General features: G+C 48.4%; 1 protein-coding gene across 5 annotated transcripts in view; it reads left to right on the forward strand.

The window, feature by feature from the left end:
- UPF2 (UPF2 regulator of nonsense mediated mRNA decay) overlaps positions 1-25,424 on the forward strand; it is a 123,549-nt gene that overhangs the window by 28,849 nt on the left and 69,276 nt on the right. For all 5 annotated transcript variants that reach the window (XM_073588982.1, XM_073588979.1, XM_073588984.1 and 2 more), the window contains exons 9-11: positions 6,182-6,290; positions 6,392-6,505; positions 6,781-6,897. In XM_073588982.1, coding sequence (XP_073445083.1) covers positions 6,182-6,290; positions 6,392-6,505; positions 6,781-6,897 — 340 coding nt within the window. The remainder of the gene's footprint in view (positions 1-6,181; positions 6,291-6,391; positions 6,506-6,780; positions 6,898-25,424) is intronic.

A 25,424-nucleotide genomic window follows, 5' to 3' on the forward strand; every position in this document is an offset into this window, starting at 1 on the left:
GAGATTTGTACAAGGTAAAAGGGATTTTGAATAAGGAAGACTATCACTCCATTTTGCAACCCCATGCCATACCCTGTGGACAGCACTTGATTGGAGCCAATTTCATCCTACAACAGGTCAATGAACCAAAGCACACCTCCAAATTATGCAATAACTATTTAGGGAAGAAGCAGGCAGCTGGTATTCTATCTGTAATGGAGTGGCCAGCGCAGTCACCAGATCTCAACCCCATTGAGCTGTTGTGGGAGCAGCTTGACCATATGGGACGCAAAACGTGCCCATCCAGCCGAACCTATGGAGAAAAACCCGCACACCAGAAGACTTCATTCACTTCAAATTTATGTTAAAGAACCTATAACGCTGCCCTTCACCTTGCCAAACAGACTTACTTCACCATCCTGATCTAGCCTACAACCCCAAGAAACTTTTTGACACTTTTCACTCCCTTCTCAGGCCAAAAGCACAAGCCCCTAACACAGATATTTGTTCTGATGACCTGGCCTCCCACTTTATAGAAAAAATAGATAATATCCGTCAGGAAATCTGCTCCCAACCACCAAGTGCTGTGACTCCCATCCCTCCCTGCATTTCCCATGGCTCACATTCCACATTTGATCCCATCACAGAAGAAGTCTCCAGACTCCTCTCTTCTTCTCGTCCGACTACCGACCCCATTCCCTCACATCTCCTCCAGTCTCTCTCTCCAGTCGTCACAATTCGCCTAACTACAATCTTTAACCTCTCCCTCTCGGGCATTTTCACATCCTCCTTCAAACACGCCATCGTTACTCCATTACTAAAGAAACTCGCTCTCGACCCATCCTGCACAAACAACTACAGACCAGTCTCCAATCTCTCCTTCATCTCTAAACTTTTGGAGCGCCTAGTCTACTACCGGCTTACCCATTACCTATCCACTCACTCCCTCCTAGACCCTTCACAGTCCGGCTTCCGCCCCCTACATTCGACTGGAACTGCACTCATCAAAGTGACCAATGACCTTCTGACAGCAAAACGTAATGGTCACCACTCTCTGCTCATTCTTCTCGACCTTTCTGCAGCTTTCAACACTGTTGACCACCGTCTCCTACTCTCTAGGCTCCAGTCAGTGGGTATTAAGGACACTGCTCTCTCCTGGTTCTCTTCCTATCTTTCTGACCACTCCTTCAGTGTTTTGTTCTCTGGCTCCACGTCATCTCCTCTTCCTCTCGCTGTTGGGGTACCTCAGGACTCAGTCCTTGGCCCCCTTCTCTTCTCTCTCTACACGGCCCCAATTAGACAAACCATCAGCAGATTTGGCTTTCAGTACCATCTTTATGCTGATGACACACAACTATACACGTCATCCCCCGACCTTACCCCCGCTGTACTGCAGAACGCCAGTGACTGTCTGTCCGCAGTCTCCAACATCATGTCCGCTCTCTATCTGAAACTCAACCTCTCAAAAACAACTTCTTCTGCTCCCACCGTCTACCAACCTCCCTAAATCTGACATTTCCCTCTCTGTTTGTGGCACCATAATAACACCCCGGCAGCAGGCACGCTGTCTGGGTGTTGTTTGACACCAATCTCTCCTTCACATACCATATACAATCTCTTGCCCGCTCTTGCCGCTTACACCTAAAGAACATCTCTAGAATCCACCCTTTTCTCACCATGGAAACAACAAAACCCCTCATTGTAGCATTGATCCACTCCCGCCTGGACTACTGCAACGCTCTATTAATTGGCCTCCCCGTTACTCGACTATCCCCTCTCCATTCCATCCTTTTTTTAATTAAAGTAATTTTTATTGGAAATGGAAATTTCATTCTCCAACAGGAATTGGCACCTGTCCACACTGCCAAAACTACTAATTCCTGGTTTAAAAACAACAGTATCACAGTGCTTGATTGCCAGGAAACTCGCCTGACCTTAACCTCTATGGGGTATTGTCAAGAAGATGAGAGACACCAGACCGAACAATTCAGATGAGCTGAAGGCTGTTATCAAAGCAACCTGGGCTTCCATAATACCTGCGCATTACTACAAACTGATCGCCATATTGATGCAGTAATTGATGCAAAAGGAGCCCTGACCAAGTATTGAGTGCATTTACTGAACATACATTTCAGTAGGCCAACATTTTGTATTTTAAAATCATTTTTCTCCTTCGCCTCTTTGGGGGACACAGGACCATGGGTGTTATGCTTACACTAAGTTAATACAAAGAAAGTTAGTTCCTCCTCTGCAGTATATACCCTCATGCTGGCTCCCAGAGAACCAATTCAAGCTTAGTGTCCGTAGGAGGCACACTGGTCTGGTCTTCAGACCAAAAATCCCTTCTTTTTTGATTTTAATTTTTACATTTTTGACTTTTAATTTTTTCTTCGGATGACAGGGGCGATGGATCCTTTCAATGCTCCAGTCTCCTCAAACCAACAACAGGCGGGAACGTTGAGTGTCGCCTCCATGTACCCTCTCCTGTGACGTGGGACGCCATGCCTGAGCTGAATTTTAGGGGCGACGGGTCCCTTAAAGGGCACCAATCTCCCCACACCATCAACAGACGGGAACATGGAGTGTCGCCTCCATGTACTTCTTTCTGCAGCCACGCCTAATGCCTGACAACCTGCGCTGTCCTATCCTAGGGTACTGAACCCTTTGGATGTACAGAGGCATTCTTTTGGTGTCCGTGCAGCCCCCACTGCATCACCACTGCTAAAGCAGATGATGCAAGGAGGCAGACGATCCCTCTCCCTATTAAAGGGATGGTGGATCGAGGTTTCTCCCTTTAACCGTGCACCATCCAAAGATAGCAGTGACAGCAGGAGGAAGATGAGCAAGAGTACAACATCCTAGCTTTTTACTATACCTGACCTGTTGGATACAGCTGTACATTCTGCCACCTGGCAGCTTCTCTGGGTAAGTGCCGGGGCTGGTGGGCTCTGATCTGGTGGTCCGGGACAGCGCTGGTACAGGGGGTCCCATTCTGGCAGCAATGGAGGGTTCCCTCTTATCTCCTGTTCGGCAGCCATATTTTGGGGACACAGGATCTTCACCTGCCGCCTCCGGACTCAAGCTGACATCTGGAAGCGGTGTTTTCTCTGCAGGATCCTGCGGTACTTTGCGCTGAGGACAGCACTAATCCAAGGACACAGGGTTCACAGGATCTGGGTAAGTGAGTGCTGCACACTCCTTCCCCTTCCCCTCTGCAGTTACCCTCTGGTCTGTAGGAATCCCTATAGATGGCACACATAGAGGGGTACACCATGTCCCAGTCTAAAGCGCCTAAAAATACTTAACACGACTCTTACAGTCGTCTTCACCTCATGTAACTTCTGCCGGTCTGCGTTTCCTAAGGCACAGAGTTCACCACTCTGCAGTGCCTGTGACCCCAAATACGCTCAGGAACCCTCCACTGCCGCCGAGCCCAGTGTGCCTAGTCCCCCTGAGTGGGCTTCGTCACTGTCGCAATCCATGGCTTCTCTGGCTAAGGCAATTAAATCCCTCCGTGGATCACAGCGTTCCTATGACTGTTGAAGATGGATCTTCCCCTACACGGGAGCCGTTGGCTAGCAGGGGCCGCAAGCATTCTAGACGCATACAGGCGTCTAGAAAGCGGATCCGTAATACGTCATCCGACTGTTCACGTGCCTTTTGTGTCTGTGAGCTCTGTCTCTCGCTCTCCCTCATGAGGGACTAGTAGCGATCATAGTTCGGAGTATGAATAAGATGCTTCCTTGGATTTGGACTCTCCAGAGTTTCAGAAAATGGTGGATTTGCTTATTGAGGCAGTCAGCCAGACTCTGAAGGTTGACAAGGACTCCGGTTCTGCTCCGGATCATGCAGTGTCCTGTACGAGAACTAAACGTCAGCATAGAACCTTTGCCATTCACCTGGAATTTCGCGCTATAGTTAATTGGCACAGGGAGCGACTGGATAAATGCTTCACTGGTCAGAAGCCTCTTGAAGCGAGGTATCCTTTTTCAAATGATCTACGGAAAGATTAGGCTGAGTCTCCAGCAGTAGATCCACAGATATCTCGCCTGGCTTCCAAAACCCTTCTGTCGCTACTGGATGGATCATTGACTAAGAATCCTACAGACCGCCGGATAGAAAACCTGGCCCACTCCGTCTTTGAAGCCTCAGGCTCAGCACTTTATCCATCCTTTGCTGCAGCGTGGGTAGCTAAAGCAATGGTCTCCTGGTCAGCAACCTTGTTAATTCCATTCAGAACAGTAATCTCCCCCCCCCCCCGGAAGCAGCACATCTGGCCAGTCAAATTTCACGGGCAGGAGACTATTTGGTACACTCCTCTTTGAATGCGGCTAACTGTGCTGCACTGTCAGTGGCAAATGCCATCACAATCAGAAGAGCATTATGGCTTAGAGAATGGAAAGTGGACTCTGCGTCCAAAAAAATCTGACATCCCTCCCTTATCATAGTGACCGTTTATTTGGAGAGAAGCAGGATCAGCTTGTCTCCGATGCTACGGGAGGGAAGAGCAAGTTTGGAACAGGCCCTTCACACTCTGGACGTAGTGAGAGCTCTGAGAAGGTACGTCTCGAGGACGGCGTCCTTCTGAAGGTTGGACGCTTTATTCGTGCTTCCTGAGGGTCACAGGAAGGGTTTAGCCGCTTCAAAGGCCACGATAGCCAGGTGGATTCTTTCCACCATCCAGGAGCCCTACCATGTCAGAGGTCAGCCTATACCAGCGGGATCAGGGCACATTCTACTTGGTCGAAGGGGGCTTCTTGGGCCATTCGACATCAGGCGTCGGTGGAGCAGGTCTGCAAGGCTGCGACTTGTTCCAGTCTGCACACGTTCTCGAAGCACTATAATATTCACACAGACTTCCGCTGATGAAAGTCTGGGCAGGCGAATTCTACAGGCTGCAGTGGACACATTTAGGCAGTTGTTACGTGGGGCCTGATCTGTTATGTTGTTCCCCACCCATGGACTGCTTTTGGACATCCCATGGTCCTGTGTCCCCCAATAAAGCGAAGGAGAAAAGGGATTTTTGTGTACTCGCTGTAAACTCCTTTTCTCTGAGCCAATCATTGGGGGACAGAGAACCCAGCTTGTTAGCCTAATGGCTTTGTGCTTGTTCTGTAATTTGACATGTTGTACTCTTATATCGTTAATGATCTCCTACTGCTTTTGCACTGAACTGGTTCTCTGCAGAGGAGGAGCTAACTTTCCTTGTATCAACTTAGTTTCAGTCTCCTAGTGGCAGCAGCATAACACCCATGGTCCTGTGTCCCCCAATAATTGGCTCGGAGAAAAGGATTTTACGGTGATTACCCAAAAATCCCTTTTTTCCAGCTGGTGTTATAAAGTATTCTAATTTACTGAGATAATGACTCTTGGGTTTCTATTGGCTGTAAGCCATAATCGTCAACATTAACAGAAATAAACACTTGAAATAGATCACTCTCTAATGACTCTATATGAGTTTCACTTTTAGTATTGAAGAACTGAAATTAACTTTTTGATGTTCTAATTTTGTGAGATGCACCTGTATGTTCAGTTTTCCCTTTTTTTGTGTGTTGTTCCAATACACAAAAAGGAAATAAACGTGTGTGTATAACAAAATATGTGTAATTTCAATAATTTTCTGGTAGAAATACTTAATTTTCTGGAACAAGTTTAAGGGTGCTAACACTTTCGCCTTGACTGTATTATGCACTTCACTTACTCTCACATTCTATAAAACATCGATGTCTGGTTTCCTTTCAAATTTTCTTCTTCTTGTTAAGATGGCAATATTGATAATGTTTTTTTTTTATGTAATTGCTAATAAGGGAAGTTGCTAAATAAAATTTGCTCAGTATAGGTTAGTTGATGAAGGTGTTGATATAGGTTTGCTTAAAGGGGTTGTCTCCTGAAGACCGCATTTTTTCATATTCAGTTTTCCACTTTCAACAAGATGGGACCCCAATCACTGCTGGTCACTGAGCTCAGCGTCTCGTGCCATCACTTATTTCTACCTGCTTTTCTAAGTTAAGGCCCCACCATACTGTTTAGATAGTTGGGTCAACTGGCCTTAGGGAACAAAAACATTGCCAGTCTGAAATTGGACTTGCTGGTTCCTGATCTTTGAAAATCATCTTTCAGGGGCCCTTATAAACATTAGACTGTCGGCAGAACTCGATATTAGTTTAATTTGAAGGCTTTAACGTTTCTGTTTTGTTTTCAGATTGGATTTGTTGCCATTTTACGCCAGATTGGTTGCTACCTTGCATCCATGTATGTCAGATGTTGCAGAAGATCTTTGTTCCATGCTAAAAGGGGATTTCCGATTCCATGTAAGTGTTTAGTACAGATAAAGATACATTTATTTGTTTTTGGAGGAGTTTTATATTATTTTAGGTAAAACAAATTTAATACGATATTTTTAATATTTTAGGTCAGAAAGAAGGATCAGATCAATATTGAAACCAAGAACAAGACTGTGAGGTTTATCGGTGAACTTGCCAAGTTTAAAATGTTTAGCAGAACAGACACCCTTCACTGTCTAAAGGTTTGCTATTCCATTGTATTTTTACCTTATTGCCTAAAAGACTGTTATCACAACCAGATTATATTACTATTTATTTATACAGACATTTCCTGAATAAGACATTTCTGATAAATATGATATTCAGAGAAGACCATATTGTTATGCAGAGAGTGACTGACCTGCTTCTGAAATATTGCTATAGCTGCATAGCTTGGTTGCATGTTTAGTACGTTAGAACCTTTTGGTATCACAAACTTTTTTTTTTTTTCATAACTTGTACCATTTTATGTCCACAGATGCTGCTGTCAGACTTCTCACATCACCACATTGAGATGGCATGTACACTTCTTGAAACTTGTGGAAGATTTCTGTTCCTTTCTCCAGATTCCCACTTAAGAACCAGTGTACTTTTGGTAAGACTAATCTTTCTTGCTGATCTGCATGGCGTTGGGTACAGCACCGTCTGTTAAGTGGCCTTTCTCTATCAATTCATTGGGGGACACCGGAAACCATGGGTGTATGCTGCTGACACTAATCAGCTATAGTGTAATATTCAATATGTCACTATTATAATACCCTCAGGAGTAGAGCAAGAGTATAGCCTGGAGAGTCTCCCTTGGCATTAAGAGGGGAGTAATGGCCTGCACGCTATCCTAATGCGAGGTGCCGGTGTAATGGATCCTGTGGACCCCAAGCACAAAAATTTAAATATTCACCGCACACTCTGGTACGTGATGCCAAAGATTTTAATCCAAAAAGTGATAACAGCACAAAGTACATGTAGCACAGAGAATTTTGGGAGCAACAGAAAAAGTATTGTTTCGGCCTATCCCCTTATTCAATACGTCGCTGTGAAGAGAAACCTAAATCAGTGTTGTATTCACATAAATAAATATTCACATATCTGTTTATGTGAATAATTGATGGTATCTATCCCCTCTTTGGTATCCTTTATTTCTCCCCCTCTGTCGTCCGCCAGATGTAGATGACCTCATTTCTACGTCTGATATATCAGTCTCTGTAGAAGATAGTTCTGTGTCTCTATCCCCTCTTTCTTGTGGATCCCCCACCACCTGGTATATTTTGTTATCCTTGAAGTCCTTTAGGTCCCTGAGGTATTTTTTATGTTGATATTATTTTGGACTTCTAGTGTTTGTCCATATATGTATTGGTGTATAGTTGTCAGCGCAGTGAATGATTCTCTCTTCTGGTCATTCTGTTTGTGGGGCCAAGAGGAGAGATGGAATAAGATAGGGAGAACCATAAGCGAAAGGTTGACTGTACACTTTGGTCACCACCTATTAATAACAAATAACCCCATCAGATAGGTCGGTATTATTATTGGGGTTATTTCCCTGTATAAACTGGGACACATTGATTACCGTGGGTGCTTCGGAGCTTTCTGGTCTTCTTGGAGACCTCACTACATGCGACAACCGCAACCGGATGTGACGCAGCTAAGATGGCGCGGGCGGTCTGCGTTCCACCCTGTGAAATGCAACAGGCCACACCCCCTGGGCCTTGAATGGGATACAGCAATGACCACATAGCATGCGGTGACCGTAATCAGATGTGACGCGGCCAAGATGGCGGCGGTCACTTCCGGGCAGTACAGTATGCGTTCCGCGTTATAGAGCGCATGGAGCTGCGCCCCGATAGTTTTGAATGGGACGTAGCGGTTGCGTCTCCTTCAGAGTCCCCAAAGCCTGAGTGTGTTTAGCACGAGGTGGGTACTGGGAGATGACGTCACACGCCGAGGGCATGTCTATGCTGTATGAGTCTATTTAAAGTAGCCTAGATTGCGGGGCTTACTGACACCAATGAGCTTTATATGGGCTGTGACACAGATGATCATACCGGATTGATGGGATTCCTGCCACTGCAGGACCCTATTATCTAGATGGACATATAGGACATTATCTTTCCCACTGATTGTAACTCATTTATTTCCCCTGATGAATCACTATTATCAGGGAGGAAACGCGTAGGGAGATATAACCGTACATATTGATGGTGGGCAGTCCATAGCAGTATATACTTGGGGCCTGTCCTTGTGAGGACGAGAGCAATGCAGGAGCATGACAGGGAGTAAAAGGAAAACCATATCCCCTCATTCCCCAGATGGACTACTGATCCTGCTTCTGGCAAAAGCGAACTAGCTATGGAAACACGTCTGCTATATTAGTGAGACCAAACCAATTTTTAGTTGAGCACTGGTATGCACGAGCACATTATGTATGTGGTTTTGTGTAACTTTTCTTTCCAAGTCATATTTTAATAATTTAATTAGACACTGACACTAAGCAGAAAAAAGTTAGCTCCTCCCTTGCAGTATATACACATGCCTGGCACATAGCTAATCAGATAACCAGCTTTAGCTTAAGGGGGTTTTACACTAAGCGATATCGCTAGCAATATCGCTAAAACGTCACTGGTTTTGTGACGTTATAGCGATATTGCTAGCGATATCGCTATGTGTGATACTTACCAACGACCGACTCCCCGCTGTCCATCGCTGATCGCGCGAGAATGTCCGGCTCCATTTCTCGTCGGGCGCTTCCTGCTGAGACTTCCTGCTGTGACGACGAGCGACGCTGGACGCGGGCGGGAGGACGCAGGATCGCTGTGTGTGAATGGTAAGTATCGTGTGCTGCGTCGCTGCTGCATCGCTGTGAGATCTTTCTGTATGAAAGCTAACTAGCGATCATTTAGCAATGCACCAGCGATCCTGACCGGGTCGGATCGCTGGTTGGATCGCTGGTGCATCGCTAAATGTAAAAGGGCCTTTAGTGTCAGTAGGAGGTGGACACTGGGCTGCTATCAGCCCTGTTTCTACCTTAGGTTTGTTTTTTATTAATGATTTTCATTTTGCAGGTTCAGCTTCTCATATGGACAATAGAAGGAATTGTCACTCTGGCCTCCCCCTAAAGACCAAGAGAACAGTGTGTAATTGTGTCACTACTGTCGTCTCCCCGTTCCATCCAGCAAGACCCTATCCACCTAACACATCAAGAGTGTTCAAGGCATCCGCGCTGAACACAGGCAAACTGTTCCCCACCATCACCCCCCGGCCCGATCGCCCCCCCAAAGCCAGATGTGCACTGTGGGAAGATGGACCCGTTCCCTGCCACAGGCCTTCCGATAACAGCTTGAAGATCTGCTTCCAGTCGTCCCATGGTTTGCACCCAGATCTTCGACGTCCGTCTCCTGTATCAAGTCTGTGAGTAAAGATTTTGGATCTTCAGGACAGGTAGCCGACCATACAAGGTTTCCCAGACCTTGGTTTTGGTCTTAGAACGGCTACCCAGCCCTGCTTCAGCCACAGGACCTCCTATCGCTCCCCTCGTTGTTCCGGACCCTGTGGCCCTTCAGCCCCAAAAGTTAATACCGCGCAGGCATTCCAAGGGTTTTAGAAAGCATACCCGCACTAGCTCATTGTCTGAGTCCTGATCATCCTCTCCATCCTTTGGGATTTCATCTCCGTCCCCATCCCTTCTCTCTGATGTTCCAGTTCCGCAGGAGTCAGAACCTCAGTCTGAGTCTGATTCTGATCTAGACTCCGAACAGATCTCTAAACCACAGGACATTGTAAATAGTCTAATTGTAGCTGTCAATCAGACCCTTGGCATATAGGATCCAGAAACCTCTTCCTCTGAGCAGACCGTATCAGAAAGACTAAGCATCCTCCCAGAACCTTGGACAACCACAAGGAATTCATCGGAATCTTCACTAAGGATAAGGAACATCCAGAGAAGCATTTCCAGAGAAGAAAACGTATGGACGTCTTGTATCTTTTTACATCTGATCTACTTCAGAAATGGGCAGTGTTTCCCTCAGTGGACCCCCCCCTGTCTACCGGGTTTCCACTAACACTATTCTTCCTCTATGACACAGCCTTCTTAAGCCTTCTGACACACACCGCAGCCCTTGCCAAATCGACCTCCGAGGCCACAGGCTCAGCCCTCTGCCCATCCATTTGCAGTAACGTGGGTAGCCAAGGCAGTGTCGGCCTGGGCAAAACCCCACCGGCAGGGTATCCTGTCAGTCACCCCCACTTCAGGGCTTATAGACCTCGGTGACCAAATCGGTCATGCAGAGAAGGTATCTCCTTACACCCTCTTTCGATGGAGCCACTTGCTCTGCCTGACAGCCAGCAACATAATCACTACCATTTGCAGGCTCTTATGATTGAAGGCATGACACAGCTTCCAAAAGGTCTCTTACCAGTCTTCCCTTTCCGAGTTTTCATATTTTTGAAGAGGAAATTGATAAGATGATTTCCAATGCCACTGTTGGTAAAAGTACTTCATTCCCTAAACAGAGTCCTAAACGCCCATTCCCAAGTGTCGAACAGTGCAGTTTCCTTCCTTTCGGAGATTCCAAGTTCAGACCAGTAATCAACAAGACAAATCTCCAGCCCATCAGGAGAAGAAGAGACCTTCCTTCAACCAAGCCCCCTCCTGGCGCCTTTGAGCCCACAAGTGTCGGTCTACCAGATTCGGATCCAAGAGATTATCCTCAGTATGATGGGCCGCTCCCACCTGAGAAGCCTCTCTGGGTGGGTGGACGTCTCCTTTATTTCCGAAACAAGTGTCTCTCATCAATCGACGATGCCTGGGTTCTAGACGTCTTTTTCCCAGGGTTACAAGGTAGAATTTTTTCCTTCGCCTCATTGGGGGACACAGATGCTGTGGGTGTATGCTTCTGCCGCTAGGAGGCTGACACTAAGTGAAAAAAAGAGGTTAGCTCCTCCTCCGTCATATACACCCTCGCCCCTATTGAGGGCGGAACTCAGTTTTTTGCTTAGTGTCCATGGAGGCACACACGTCTGGTTTTGCTCCAGACTTTTTTTTTTTTTTTTTTTCTTTTCCCATGAAGATGAGACAGGGGCGACGGACCCTATTGAAAGGTCCGATCTCCCCAAACCATCAACGGGCGAGCATGTGTTGAGTATCGTCTCCACGTATCCTCTCCCGCACCGTGGGACATATCTGGGCCGTTTTCCCTAGACCTTTTTTTAATTTTATTTTTACTGTCTATGAAGATGAGACAGGGGCAACGGATCCTATTGAAAGGGTCCGATTTCCCCAAACCATCAACGGGCGAGCACGTGCGAGTGTCCCTCCACATATCCTCTCCCGCGACGTGGGACACAATGCCGGACTTAGCCCTGAACACCCCTAGGTATTGAAACCATGGGCTATACAGAGGCACAAAACTAGTCCGTGCGGCCCCCACTGCTCCACCAATGCTTAGACTGCGGTGCTGCATGGCGGCGGACGGTCCCTCTCCTCACCCTCTGAAGGGGTTAGATGGAGCTAGCGTGCCTGCACTGTCCTATTTTGTCAAGGCCCCCTCACATACCTGAGCTGGGAAGCTGAAGAGGATCGTCTGTGAGGAGAGGGCCTGGGAGGGCTCCTGCGGCGAAGATCCGGGGCTGGAGCCCTTAGCTGTCAGATGCCAGTGGCTGCAGAGCGGTGTGGAGAAGCCCGCGCTGGTAAGTAGTGCCATTTTTTGTGGCGCCATGGAGTCCGCCCCCCCAGTGGCAGGGGTTAAATTGAGGCCGCGGCTTTAGCCGAAGCTAGGCCGCGACCGGAAGTTCCGCCTCCGGGCCGCGCGTCACTTCCGGCGGTCCACCCCCCAGGCCTGGGCGGCGGGGGATAAATTTAGTCCCCGGCTTCGGAGCGAGGCTAGGCCGCAGACCCGGAAGAACCGCCCCTGGGCCGGTTTATATGCTGGCGGTCCGCCCCACAGCTGGTGGCGCGCGATTTTTGTGTGGAGGCGTCAAGGAACGGGGGGGCACAGGAGTGGGGTAAGTGCTGCCCGGGAGACCACAGGGAAAGCGAGGGGCTACCTCCTTCCCCCTATCCCCAGCAGCGGACAGATACAGCATGTTTGAAGAAGCAGCATGCATCTCTTGTCGGGCTACGTTTCCGCGGGCGCAGAGGATACGATTATGCAAAGCCAGGGACTCCAAACGCGCCCAGGAGCCCTCCCCTGTGACCGAACCCACAATGCAGGTGTGGGCAGACCGCAGAGGGCAAGGCTTGGGATTCCCGCTGTGCAGCGCCCGGAACCCGACGTCTAACAGAACCTCAATGTCCGTCCTCCCCTGCGACCGCAACCAATGTGCCAATCCCCCCCCAGAGTGGGCCCTATCACTGTCACAGTTCATGCAATTGAGTCCCTTCAGGCCTCATGGGGGCAGGGACAGTGGCTCCCCGGCCTTAGAGGGGACCTCCACCTCACAAGAGCCTCTCGCCTGCAGGGGCCGCTCTGACTCCAGACAGACCCGAGGGAAACGAATCCACACGGTGTTGCTCAGTCCATCCGGTGCCTTGGCATCTGTAAGTTCTGCTTCTCGCTCCCCGTCACCAGTGGTTGATAGCGAGCAGACCTCAGAATTCGACTCAGACGAGCCCCTTGACCTGGATACTCCAGCGTCACGTGAAACAGTGGACAGCCTCATAGAAGCCGTCAATCAGACCTTGGGGATTGAGGATGATCCCGCAGCGGCTACGGGGCATGAAGTGGCATGTAAGCAAGTGAAGCACCCGCACAGAATTTTTTCCTCTCACCTGGTGTTTGAGGACATAGTGCAGCGGCACAGAAAACGTCCAGACAGGCGTTTCTCGGGTCAAAAGGCACTCGAAACAAGGTATCCGTTTGCTCCGGACCTCCGTAAAAAATGGATGGGATCCCGATGGTGGATCCTCCGGTTTCGCGCCTAGCTACTAAGACCCTGCTATCCGCCCCTAGTGTTTCCTCAATTAAGGATCCCACGGATCACCTTATAGAGAGCTTAGCTCGCTCAGTATATGAGGCATCAGGGTCAGCGCTCGCTCCCTTATTCGCAGCAACTTGGGTAGCCAAGGCAATGATATCATGGTCAGAAACATTAAACAAGGTGGCGCAGGAGCAGGATCTACCTGCAGAGATTTCGGGGGTCGCAGGTCAGATGGCGATGGCTGGAGACTATGTAATCAATGCGTCTTTGGATGTGGACAGTTGCTCGGCACTTGCTGCCGCTAATGCAATTTCTGTCAGAAGAGCTGTATGGTTAAGGACATGGCGAGCCGATTCTACTTCTAGGAAGTCCTTGACTTCCCTGCCTTATCAGTGCGGCCACCTATTTGGGGAGAAGTTGGATCAACTTATCTCCGATTCCACAGGAGGAAAGAGCGGGTTTCTCCCTCAACAAAAGGTAAAAACGCTTTTTTGTCACCCGTTTTCAGGCACGTTTTCGGGCCTTTCGCAACCCCGGGTGGACTACAGCGGCCAATTCCGCCGCCTCAGGCCGCCCCAACCAGGATAGGGAGCGTCAGGTCTCGTATAGAGCCAACCCATTGGGGAGAATGCATACTCAGCAGCCCAGATCGAGGGGATCCAGATCCCAAAGATCATCGGCCAAATGTCGTCTGGTAAAGGCCTCGAGTCACCGGCAAGGTGCGCGGCCGCCTACTCTGGTTTCACCACGTCTGGGTCAGTGTCGCTCACGACGCATGGGGAAAGGAATTAGTGGCCTCAGGTTACAAAATAGAATTTGTCAGATATCCTCCAAGACGGTTTTTTCTTTCCCAGCTTCCCAGGGTGGATACCCAGGCAAGGGCTCTATTGGGAGCCATCAAATCGCTCCAGCACAACGGAGTCATTGTTCCAGTGCCGGAACACGAAAGAGCTCAGGGTTTCTATTCCAACCTTTTTGCGGTTCCCAAAAAGGACGGATCTGTCAGGCCTGTTTTGGACCTGAAGCTTCTGAACAAATTCATCAGGATCAGACCTTTCCGGATGGAGTCTCTCCGTTCAGTCATATTGGCCATGGAGCAGTGAGAATACTTGGCCTCAATAGACATCCAGGATGCATATCTGCATATTCCCATTTTTCCTCCTCATCAGAAGTTTCTACGATTCACCATCGGCGATCAACATTTTCAGTTCATAGCGCTACCCTTCGGGCTAGCCACGGCTCCCAGAGTGTTCACAAAGGTTATGGCAGTTGTCATGGCCACACTGCATTCTTGAGGCATAGTCGGCTTGCCTTATCTGGACGACCTCTTGGTCAAGGGCCCGTCAATACGGGCATGCGAGGAAAAGGTCAACGTCACGCTAGATACTCTTGCCCGCTTAGGATGGTTGGCAATGCAAAGAAGTCAACCCTTGTGCCAGCTCAGAGGATCTCCTTCCTAGGAATAATCTTGGACACTTGCCGAGGGTTGGTAATTCTCCCTCAGGAAAGGGCGCTAGCTCTCCGGCAGGGTGTCCGGATACTTCGCCAACCAGTCCCTCATACCATCCGATCCGGGATGAGGATTCTAAGGAAAATGGTGGCAGCAATGGAAGCGATACCTGTCGCCCAGTTCCACCTTCACCCTCTGCAGCACGCCCTTTTGTCAGCCTGGGGCAAGAATCCTTTCACGCTCAATCGGCGGTGCCGACTGTCCTCTCAAGTCAGGCAGTTGCTCGGATGGTGGATAACCAGTTCCTCTCTGGCCCAGGGGAAACCTTTCCCCCAGATTATTGGCTGGTAATGACAACCGACGCCAGTCTCCTCGGTGGGGGAGCGGTGTTTCCCCACCACACAACCCAGGAACGGTGGTCGCCACAGGAGGCACGCCTCCCGATCAAGTTATTGGAGATACGAGCAATTCGGCTGGCTCTGCAGAAGTTTCATCACTTTCTAGCAGGCCGCCCCGTCCGGATTCAATCGGACAACGCCACGGCGGTGGCTTACATAAATCATCAAGGGGGCACCCGCAGCAGAGCAACCATGCGCGAGGTGGGGCTCATTCTTCAGTGGGCTGAAGCAAATCACTCTGTGATTTCGGCTGTCCACATTCCGCGGCGTGGAAAATTGAGCGGCAGACTTTCTCAGGCGGTAGGGTCTTGCATCCGGAGAGTGGTCTCTACATCCCCAAGTCTTCCAGCAGATTTGTCAGCTGTGGGGAGCTCCGGATGTGGACCTGATGGCTTCCAGAGTGAATGCCAAGGTGCCCACATATGTCGCTCAGGCCAGGGACCCGCAGGCATTCGCGGTGGTTGCGTTGGTTCTGCCATGGAGCCAGTTTCGCCTCCCATATCTATTTCCCCCACTGCCACTACTTCCGAGAGTCATCAAAAAGATCAAGACGGAAGGGGTGCCGGCGATTCTACTGGCCCCGTCGAGCGTGGGACGCAGATCTAATGCAGCTGTGCGCCGACGTTCCTTGGCGCCTGCCAGAGCGCCCAGATCTACTGTCTCAAGGGCTGATTTGCCACCCGAACTCAGGGACCCTGTGTTTGACGGCATGGCCGCTGAATCTTGGATTCTAACCCAGGCAGGGTTCGGGAGCGAGGTGGTCGCTACAATGATTAGCGCCCGGAATCCTGCTTCAGCACGAATTTACCACCACACCTGGAAGGTGTTCTTTGCTTGGTGTCAAGGCTGCAGTGTTTCTCCGCTGAGATTCTCGATCCCCAACATCTTGGCTTTTCTCCAGTCAGGCTTAGAGAGCCCGGATAGCTCAGTCGGTAGAGCATTAGACTCGGGCTTTGCCCCAAGTTCCCTCAGGAGACAAATATCGGCCTTATCCGTCCTGTTCCAGTGCAGAATTGCTACCAATTTGCAGGTGAAGACTTTTCATTCAGGGAGTCTCCCACTTGGTACAACCCTATAAGGCGCCTATGGACGCCTGGGACCTTAACCTGGTCCTAAGTGTTCTGCAGGAAGCTCCATTTGAACCGCTTCAGGATATCTCTTTGAGGTACCTTTCCTGGAAAGTGGTGTTCCTAGTGGCCATCACTTCCATCAGGCGGGCTTCAGAGCTGGCGGCCCTATCCTGTCGAGCTCCGTTCCTCACTTTCCATAAGGATAAGGTGGTCCTCAGACCAGCCCCTCCTTTTCTGCCGAAAGTCGTGTCCTCTTTTCACATTAATGAAGATGTTGTTTTGCCTTCATTTTGTCCAGCACCGGTGCACCGTGTTGAAAAGGCTCTTCACACGTTAGACCTGGTAAGAGCCCTCCGGAGGTATGTGTCGCGGACCTTTTCGTCAGACGGACACGCTGTTCGTGCTCCCCGAAGGGCGCAGGAAGGGACTCACTGCCTCAAATCGACCATAGCCAGATGGATTCATTTAACTATTCAGGAGTCCTACCGCATTAGAGGCACACCGATTCCAGCAGGGATCAGAGCGCACTCTACCCGGGCAGTGGGCGCCTCTTGGGCGCTTCGGCACCAGGCTTCGACGGAACAGGTTTGCAAGGCAGCAACCTGGTCCAGCCTGCACACATTTGCCAAACATTATAATATCCATGCTCAGGCCTCGGCGGATGCGAGCCTGGGTAGAAGGATTCTCCAAGCAGAGGTGGTGCACCTTTTAAACAAGAGGTGCATGTAACTTGGATCGGTGAGTCAATACTACCACCCAGGGACTGCTTTAGGACGTCCCACAGTATCTGTGTCCCCCAATGAGGCGAAGGAGAAACATGGATTTTTGTGATAACTCACCGTAAAATCCTTTTCTCCGAGACGCTCATTGGGGGACACAGCACCCACCCTATTGGCCAGTTGGCTCTGTTTTTGTTTAGTTAATACACATTTATTTATGTGATATAAGGGTGGTCCTTTTCTGGACATGTTGTACCTGTATTAAGGCTGATTTTGTTGTCCTCCTACTGCTTTGGCACCAAACTGAGTTCCGCCCGCAATAGGGGCGAGGGTGTATACGATGGAGGAGGATCTAACCTTTTTTTCACTTAGTGTCAGCCTCCTAGCGGCAGAAGCATACACCCAACAGTATCTGTGTCCCCCAATGAGCGTCTCGGAGAAAAGGATTTTACGGTGAGTTATCACAAAAATCCATGTTTCTACATTCCCTTGTTTTTGCAAGTCCTGCCCACCAAAAGAATGTTCCCTCATTCCTGTGTTTTTCAAGGCTATCAGCCTGCTTGCCGAGGCAGGGTTCATTGTCCCCTGTTCTTTCACCACATCGCTTTTCAGGTTTCTATTCAAACCTGTGCCTGATTCCAAAGAAGGATGGCTCCATTCTTTCCATTTTTTATTTCAAGCTATTGAACAAACATGTTCGACTACACCATTTTAACATGGAATCCCTTTGCTTAGAAGTAGCCTCCATGGAATCCAATGAATTCCTCTGTTCTGTGAACATTCAAGATGCCTATCTACATATTCCAATTTTTCCTCCTCACCAGAGATCCCACTTTCAATTTACAGCGCTGCCGTTTCGCCTACACATAGCACCCAGAGTCTTTATAAAGAGAATAGGGAAGGTTATGGCCATTCTTCGGAGCAGAGGCATCTTTGTCACCCCTTACTTAGATGACATTCTTATCAAGTTTGCAACTTTTCTCAGCATGCCACGAGAGTCTACAGATCACTCTGGACACCCTCTCCCATCTAAGCTGGATTATTAACATACCGAAGTAGTCTCTGATCCCAGTCCAAAGTATATATTTTTTTTTTTTTTTTAGGAATGCGGTTCAACACCACACAATCAAAAGATTATCTGCTCAAACAGACACTCAGTTTTATCATGTGGGATTTGCATTCTCAGAGGTACGTTTCCCCATTCGCTCTGATTCTGTTTGAGCATCCAAGGAAGGATGGTCGTGTCAATGGAAGTAGTTCTATTCGCCCAGTTCCATACGCATACACTTCAACTTTTTCTACTGTCAAGATGGTACAGGTCAACTCATTCCCTGGATCGGATAATCACGCTCCCTCCCTGAATAAAGAAGCCCCTAGAATGGTGAACTCAATCTGCCCTAGTAAATCATGGAAGGTCTTTTCTGCCATCTCTTTGGAAGATTGTTACAACAGATGCCATGTCTTCTCAGTTGGGGAGCACTTTTTCAGAACTTAAGTCGGGCTGATGGACCGTCCAGGAATCGTCCCATAATCATTTTGTAGCTCATGTCAATCTTCCTTGCTCTATTTCACTGGCAGGACCTTCTCCTCAACCATCCGATTTGGGACCAAACCGACAATGGTGGTTGCGTACATCAACCACCAAGGAAGAACCTGAAGTCAAGCAGTATTGTCAGAAGTGACAAAGATTCTGCTATAGGTTGAGCAGAACGCACTGATGATTTCAGCAGTACACATCCCAGGAGTAAATAACTGGGCTGCCAATTTTCTCAACTGAGGGTCTTGCTGGCGAATGGTCCCTCAACCCGTCACTCTTTTACTAGAGTTGTCTTTGATGGAGGACTCAAGGCATCGACCTGATAGTGTCCAGACTGAATCACAAGATTTCTCTGGTCTTCTCCAGATCACGCGACCCACTAGCGATCGGCACTGACGACCTGGTAATTCCATGGTCTCTGTTCTCCTTCCTGTACCTGTTGCCTCCTTTTCCCTTGGTTAAGAAGATCAAGACTGAGAGAAATCCTGTAATTTTCATCGCTCCAGACTGGACCAGAAGACCCTGGTACGCAGAAGTAATCAACCTCCTCGAGGACACTCCGTGGAAACTCCCAGACCTTCTGGACCTTCTCTCACAGGTACCTATCTTCCACCAGAATTCTCAGTGGCTCAATTTAACGGCATGGTTGTTGAGGCTGCGGTTCTGAAATCTGCTGGTTTCTCTGATCAGGTTGTTCAAACCATGATCAGAGCTGAGAAGCCTCCTTCCTTTCTCTTATTTTCCACAGTGTGTATGGAAAGCCTTTTTCCACTGGTGCGAAACTAATCGGATCTCCCCAAAGGTTTTTCATCTCTTCCGGTTTGGTCTCGCATACAATCTGGTATGGAATCTGGCCTGTCCCTCAGTTCTCTCAAAGGGCAGGTGTCTGACCTTTTCATCTTGTTTCAAAAGAATCTAGCATCTCTCCTACAGATCAAGACATTCCTGCATGATGTTGTGCACTCTGATTCCCCCTACCGGCCTCTGGTAGGACATTTGGAGTTCAATCTGGTGCAATGTTCTTCAACAGTCACCATTCGAACCTCTATGAGAAATTTCTCTCTAACTGCTTTCCTGTAAAGTTGCCTTCCTAGTCGCCATCACTTCCATTAGACGAGTTTACAAATTGGCATCTATTTCTTGTTGTACAACATCTAGAGTTCCACCAGGACAAGTTAGTGTTACATCCGATACCATCCTTTCTCCCTAAGGTATTTTCTGCATTTCACCTGAATAAGGATATTGTTCTTCCTACCTTTTGTCCGTTCCCTTCTCATCCTTGAGAGCAGTCCCTTAACATACTGGATATGGTAAGAGCCCTCTGTCTCTACCTTTCCGGGACAGCACCCATCAGACGTGCGGATTTGCTGTTCATAATTCCCGAAGGTTTGACTGCTTCCAAGTCTACCATTGCCCATTGGGTTCGTTCTGCCATTCTGGAAGGCTACTGACTAAGGGACCGAAAGCATCCACTCTGGGTTACCGCGCACTTCACTCACACATTTGTGAGCCTCATGGGCAGTGTGCCACCAGGCGTCAGTCAGCCTCACAGATTTGCAAGGCTGCTACGTGGTCTTCCATTCATACCTTTGCCAAGTTCTACAAGGTTCACATCTACACCTCGTCAGATGTGAATCTTGGTAGAAAGGTTGTGCAATCTGCAGTGGCCGAGCTCTTACTTGAAGGTAATACTTTTTTACCCACCCTTGGAACTGCTTTTGGACATCCCTTAGTTCCTGGGTACCTACCGTAAAATCTTTCTCTGAGCCTTCATTGGGGGGCACAACACCCTCCGTTGTTTATTGTTGATTCTGGTTATGTTATTTTTGTATTCCTGTTGCCTTTCATACTGTTTTTTCAGTAACTTATTAGCTTTGTGCTAGTTGGTTGGTATATACTGCTGGGGAGGTGCTACTTTTTTTGCATGTCAGCATCCTAGTGACAACAGCATACACCCATTGTTTTCTGTGTCCCCCCGACAATGAAGGCTCCGAGAAAGAGATTTTACAGTAGGTACCCAAAATTTTCATTTCCTGGTCACTGAATTTGTGGTTAGGTCAGTGGTGTAGTGTAGGTAGCCAGCACCTGACCAAGGCTAGTATTTAGTACCCCCCTAACCTGTTGGTTCTCCCTGAGGCCTTTCCACCAAGCCAATATTGAACCCTTTCTCGTCTTGCCACATGTATTATATTTCAAGAAGAAACTGATTTCATGATAACTTGACCTTTGAACCTCATTTTTTTTTGTTTTTGCCTTTTATTTTCACAAACACTAGAGTTTAAAAAGTTATACATTGTTATTACATCCTTATTTATGTCCTTTTGTAATTATTTTTTAATGTAACTATTTTACTATACTAGTCGTTAGTCTAGTACACGTCCTAACCTTAAACGGATGTTCTTAAATTGCATTAATTAGTTAGCATGAAAGTAAGGCAGTTTTCTGTTGACTTGCTTTTTCTATCTGCTGTCATTCTCCTTTTACTAGATGTATGTCCAATGCTATCGCATCGGGAGGGCAGTAACATCACGATGGGGGCAGCTTTGTGGCGCTGGGGGAGGCGGCCCACCCACTTGCGTGCAGTCTGATTGCCGTATGTGGAGTCGGGAAGGAATTTTTTTTCCCCAATGTGAAGCTTACTGTTTGCCACATGGGTTTTTTTTTGCCTTCCTCTGGATCAACATGTTAGGGTGGGTTAGGACAGGATATGAGTTGAACTAGATGGTCTTAAAGTCTCCCTTCAACCTTAATAACTATATTACTATGTTACAACCGTCAGGAAAGATGGTGTTTTTGCGGCCTGTGCTGGAGATGGTGTGCGGTGCCACCAGAGGGTGGCTGCACCCAATCTCCAGCACAGGCCTCAAGCCGAGATCTTTCCTGCCGGCTGTGACTGCACGGAGGTGGGTGGGCAGGCAGCGGCGGGATCGGGCGCATGTAGTCAGGTGGTGGGTCCTGGCGAGGGTCCGGCTGCGGCATCCCTCTCATTACTCCCCCCTCATTACACCACCTCATTACACCCCCTCATTACACCCTCTCACTATACCCCCTTCATTACACCCCTCTCGTTATATCCCCTCATTACACGCCTTTCACAGCCTCGTGATCGCAGCTGTGGCCTGGATCCAAGCGGCAGCTGGGATCCCAGCGACGGTTGGTATCGCAGCGATGGCCTGGATCCGAGCGGCAGCTGGGATCCCAGTGGCGTTCGGGATCGCAGCGGCAGCCTAGATCTGAGTGGCGGGTGGGATCGCAGCAGTGGCCTGGATCCGAGCGGCAGCTGCGGTCGGGATTGCAGCGCGGGCCTGGATTCGAGCGGCATCACTTGGGTATTCCAAAATGGCGGTCGGCGTACTTCCGATGCGGCGCAGTGGATTGTGGGATTTGGGGACATCCAGAGGAAGTGGATGACAGACAATTTAAGGCAATTATATATATAGCTGGTTTCCATGGAGCTTGGCCAAGTGTGCACAGTAGTTATTTTCCAGGAGATAACTCTTTACATCAAAGTTAGCTCTCTCCAGTCTATTGATTTCTATACAGCAGTTATCTTTTCATCTAAACACCTCTACCTCTCTTCTGAAGAGATACAGTTATAAAATCATCAGTCAGCAAGTCTCCTAATCACACTTCTCTATTCTCCCTCTCCAGACCTGTGTGTTTACTTAAACGCCTTATCCCTGTGTAAATACAGTCATACCAATGTAGACTCATAACAAACCACTGGTAGCTAAACGTCTTATAGCAGAGCATGTGCTGGGCTTTATAGTTCTACTAATGCTACAGTTCTATTCATTAAAGCTGTTGCTCAAGGACGAGAATCTGCCTTGCCAGAAACTATAAAGTAAGGAAAATAAGGGCTCAAGAGACCATTTGAGAATACCCCTTTAAACTTAATCCTAACCACAAGCCTAACCCTATTTAGTCTTAGAAGGGATGTAAAAACACAAAAGCAGCTTTAACTAATGAATAAAAACAGCATTGAATCGTGAACTGCACATGATTCAATACTGTCTTTATTAGCTTTTAATCTTCTGTTATCTTGTTTGCTACAGAGCACAGCAGATGAGATGACTTTTGTTTTCAGCTGCTGCACTCTGCAGAGGCAGCTACTGAGATAACAAAGCCTATGTCATCTCAGCCGCTGCCTATGAAGAGCACAGCAACCGATGACCAACCAGTCTCCACTGCTGTTCTCTTTATAATCATCGCTGGGCAGCCTCTCATTACATTTCTAACCCATTCTTAGTCTGGGAAAGAATTCACTTGTCTGTGAGGTTAAGGCCTCTTTCACACATCAGTTTTTTTGCCATCAGTCGCAATCCAGCAGTTTTGGAAAAAAACGGATCCGTCGCAGATTGTGAAAAACTGATCTCTTTTTTCGCTGGATCCAACTGCCCTACCTGGTAATAATAATTGGAGCATGCTCCGTTTAAAAAAAAAAAACGGAATCCGTCGCTGGATTCCATCATTTGACGGACAGCGAAGGATTCTGCGCCAATAATAATAATAATAATCTTTATTTTTATATAGCGCTAACATATTCCGCAACGCTTTACAGTTTGCACACATTTTCATCACTGTCCCCGATGGGGCTCACAATCTAAAATTCCCTATCAGTTATGTCTTTGGAATGTGGGAGGAAACCGGAGTGCCCGTAGGAAACCCACGCAAACACGGGGAGAACATACAAACTCCTTGCCGATGTTGTCCGTGGTTGGATTCGAACTCAGGACCCCAGCGCTGCAAGGCTGCAGCGCTAACCACTGAGCCACCGTGCTGCCCACAGTGCTGCCCATAGGCTTCCATTATAGCCAATGACGGACAGCGCTGGATCCGTCGCTGTCCGACTTTTCGACGGAGACAAAAAACGTTACTTTGTCCGTCGTCTCCGCCCAGCGGATACAAAATTTCCGACGGATCCAGTGAACGATGGATGAAACGTGAGGCCATCAGTAGGAATCTGTCGCTAATACGAGTCTATGAGGGAAAAAAAAAACATGGCAAAAAACTGATGTGTGAAAGAGGCCTAAGAATTTGCACAATGAACTCATAATCTTGCTTAACAGGAGTCATTATCTTTGCAATAAACACATGTCAGTGTTTACAAAGCCAGCATATTTTCAAGCCTGGCTGAAATATTTTTCCTCAAGAAAGTATTTGATTTTTATCTACTATTGAGCAAGAACTATCTAGAAGAATGTTTTTCAACCTTTGGTGTACAATCACATTCTTCTGCAGCTCATGCAAATTTTGCTGCAGATTATCCTTGTATGAGGGAAAAAAACATTTTCTATAGTAATTTAATTTCCTGGTGGGAAAGCTTGCCTGGATCATGACTAGGTATGGGTGGACCAGTGGAAGCTGGGTTTCTGGTACGTGACTTGAACGTTTTGGAAAGTTCGGTTCTGGTATTGGAACAGTACCCGAACTTCCACCAGAAGTTGAACCCTATTGAAAATAATGGATACCCGAACTGATAAGAAAAATAAATGTGCGCTCTCTCTATACCATCACGGACATAGCCTGAATACTTCACTGGACTTCAGCAGAAAGTCTGTGTTTGGCATCCATGTCCTAACAGTGACTGCCCAGTACAAATTCCAAACATTTCTGTTCGGGTTCACTGGTGGTGCTCAAGAAGGGTTCAGCTTCATTATCAATATACTAAAGTCCTTGGCACTCCAAGGAGATCATGTGCAGATTGCCATTTTTTTGTAGGCAACACAGAAATTATATTTTTTGATCACACAATCTAGGCCTGTCATCAGTTACAGATTTTCGCAAGATATATATGAGCTGCAATAAGGGGTGCATGAGAAAGTCGCTGTGGGAGAGGCGCCCGACACTTCAGCTCAAATGTTCCTTTGCCACAATCCGATTGTGGGACCAAAATGTTAAATAATTTGTGGGTTGCCTACAATAAAATCACAATCTGCACAAATTCTTCTTGAAAAAAAGAAGACTGAGAGGAGGCTTAATACCTGTCCACAAATATCTCAAGGGCTGTCACATTGTAGAAGGATCATCTTTATTCTCATTTGCACAAGGAAAGACTAGAAGCAATTGAATGGGAGAAGACACAGATTAGATAATAGAAAAAACTTTACTCTGTCGCCTTATTGGGGGACACAGAACCGTGGGTGTTATGCTGCTGTCCACTAGGAGGCGACACTATGCATAATCTGAAAAAGATTAACTTTGGCTCCTCCTCTGCAGTATACACCCCTGGACGACGTCAGCCTTCTCCAGTTTTTGCTTAGTGTCGCAGGAGGCACACCTAAGATTTTTTACTCCGTCTTTTTTCCTGGATTTTTTTCCAAAGGACTACAGATGAAGAAAAGAGGGTCTCCAGCGAGACTCCCGGCATGGCTCCCTCCTCGGTCCCCTATTAGGGGTACCCGATTGAGGTCGAGGTGGCTCTTCCCCATGTCGCTCCCTCACCATTCCCTCGGGTACTGGTTCGAGGTCGAGACCCCCTCCTTCCTCAGTTCCGTCCGGCTCTGGGTTGAGGTCGAGGCGACGATGAAGCCGCCTGACGGTGACAGCAGCACCCTCCCTAATCCCCCTCTGGGGCATTAGGTTGAGACACCGCAGGTAGGGCCTGTACCAGGCACCAGGGACCGGGGGAGGTGCAGCGAGGCCCGGCACTTATCAGAGACCGGGCTCCCTGCACCCCGGTCTCTGCAGCAATGGCGCCCCAAGGGACCCTCCACAGGGCCCCAGTCACATATATGGCCCCACCGCCAGCCCTCCTTTCATTCTGGGGGGGTCTGGTTTAAATCCGACCCCCCCCCCCCGCGGACGACCGCGCCGTCCTGGAGCCCTGCTGGGCAGGAGACCTCAAATTTAGGCCGCGGCTTCGCCGCCCCATTCCCGCCCCCGGACCGCCCCCCGGATGACAAAAATGACACTGCAGTGTCATAGAAGGGGCGGATCGAGGCAGGAGGGGCGCGCTTTTACATGGCCCAGCGCGCCCTTTTCCAGCTCTCCGCCCCCTTCCCTCTCCACCTCAGAATCCGGTGGCCATCTTGCTGCA

The sequence above is a fragment of the Dendrobates tinctorius genome, unplaced genomic scaffold (genome assembly GCF_039654945.1).
Source record: "Dendrobates tinctorius isolate UK_male_01 unplaced genomic scaffold, ASM3965494v1 ptg000105l, whole genome shotgun sequence".
Lineage (NCBI taxonomy): Eukaryota > Metazoa > Chordata > Amphibia > Anura > Dendrobatidae > Dendrobates > Dendrobates tinctorius.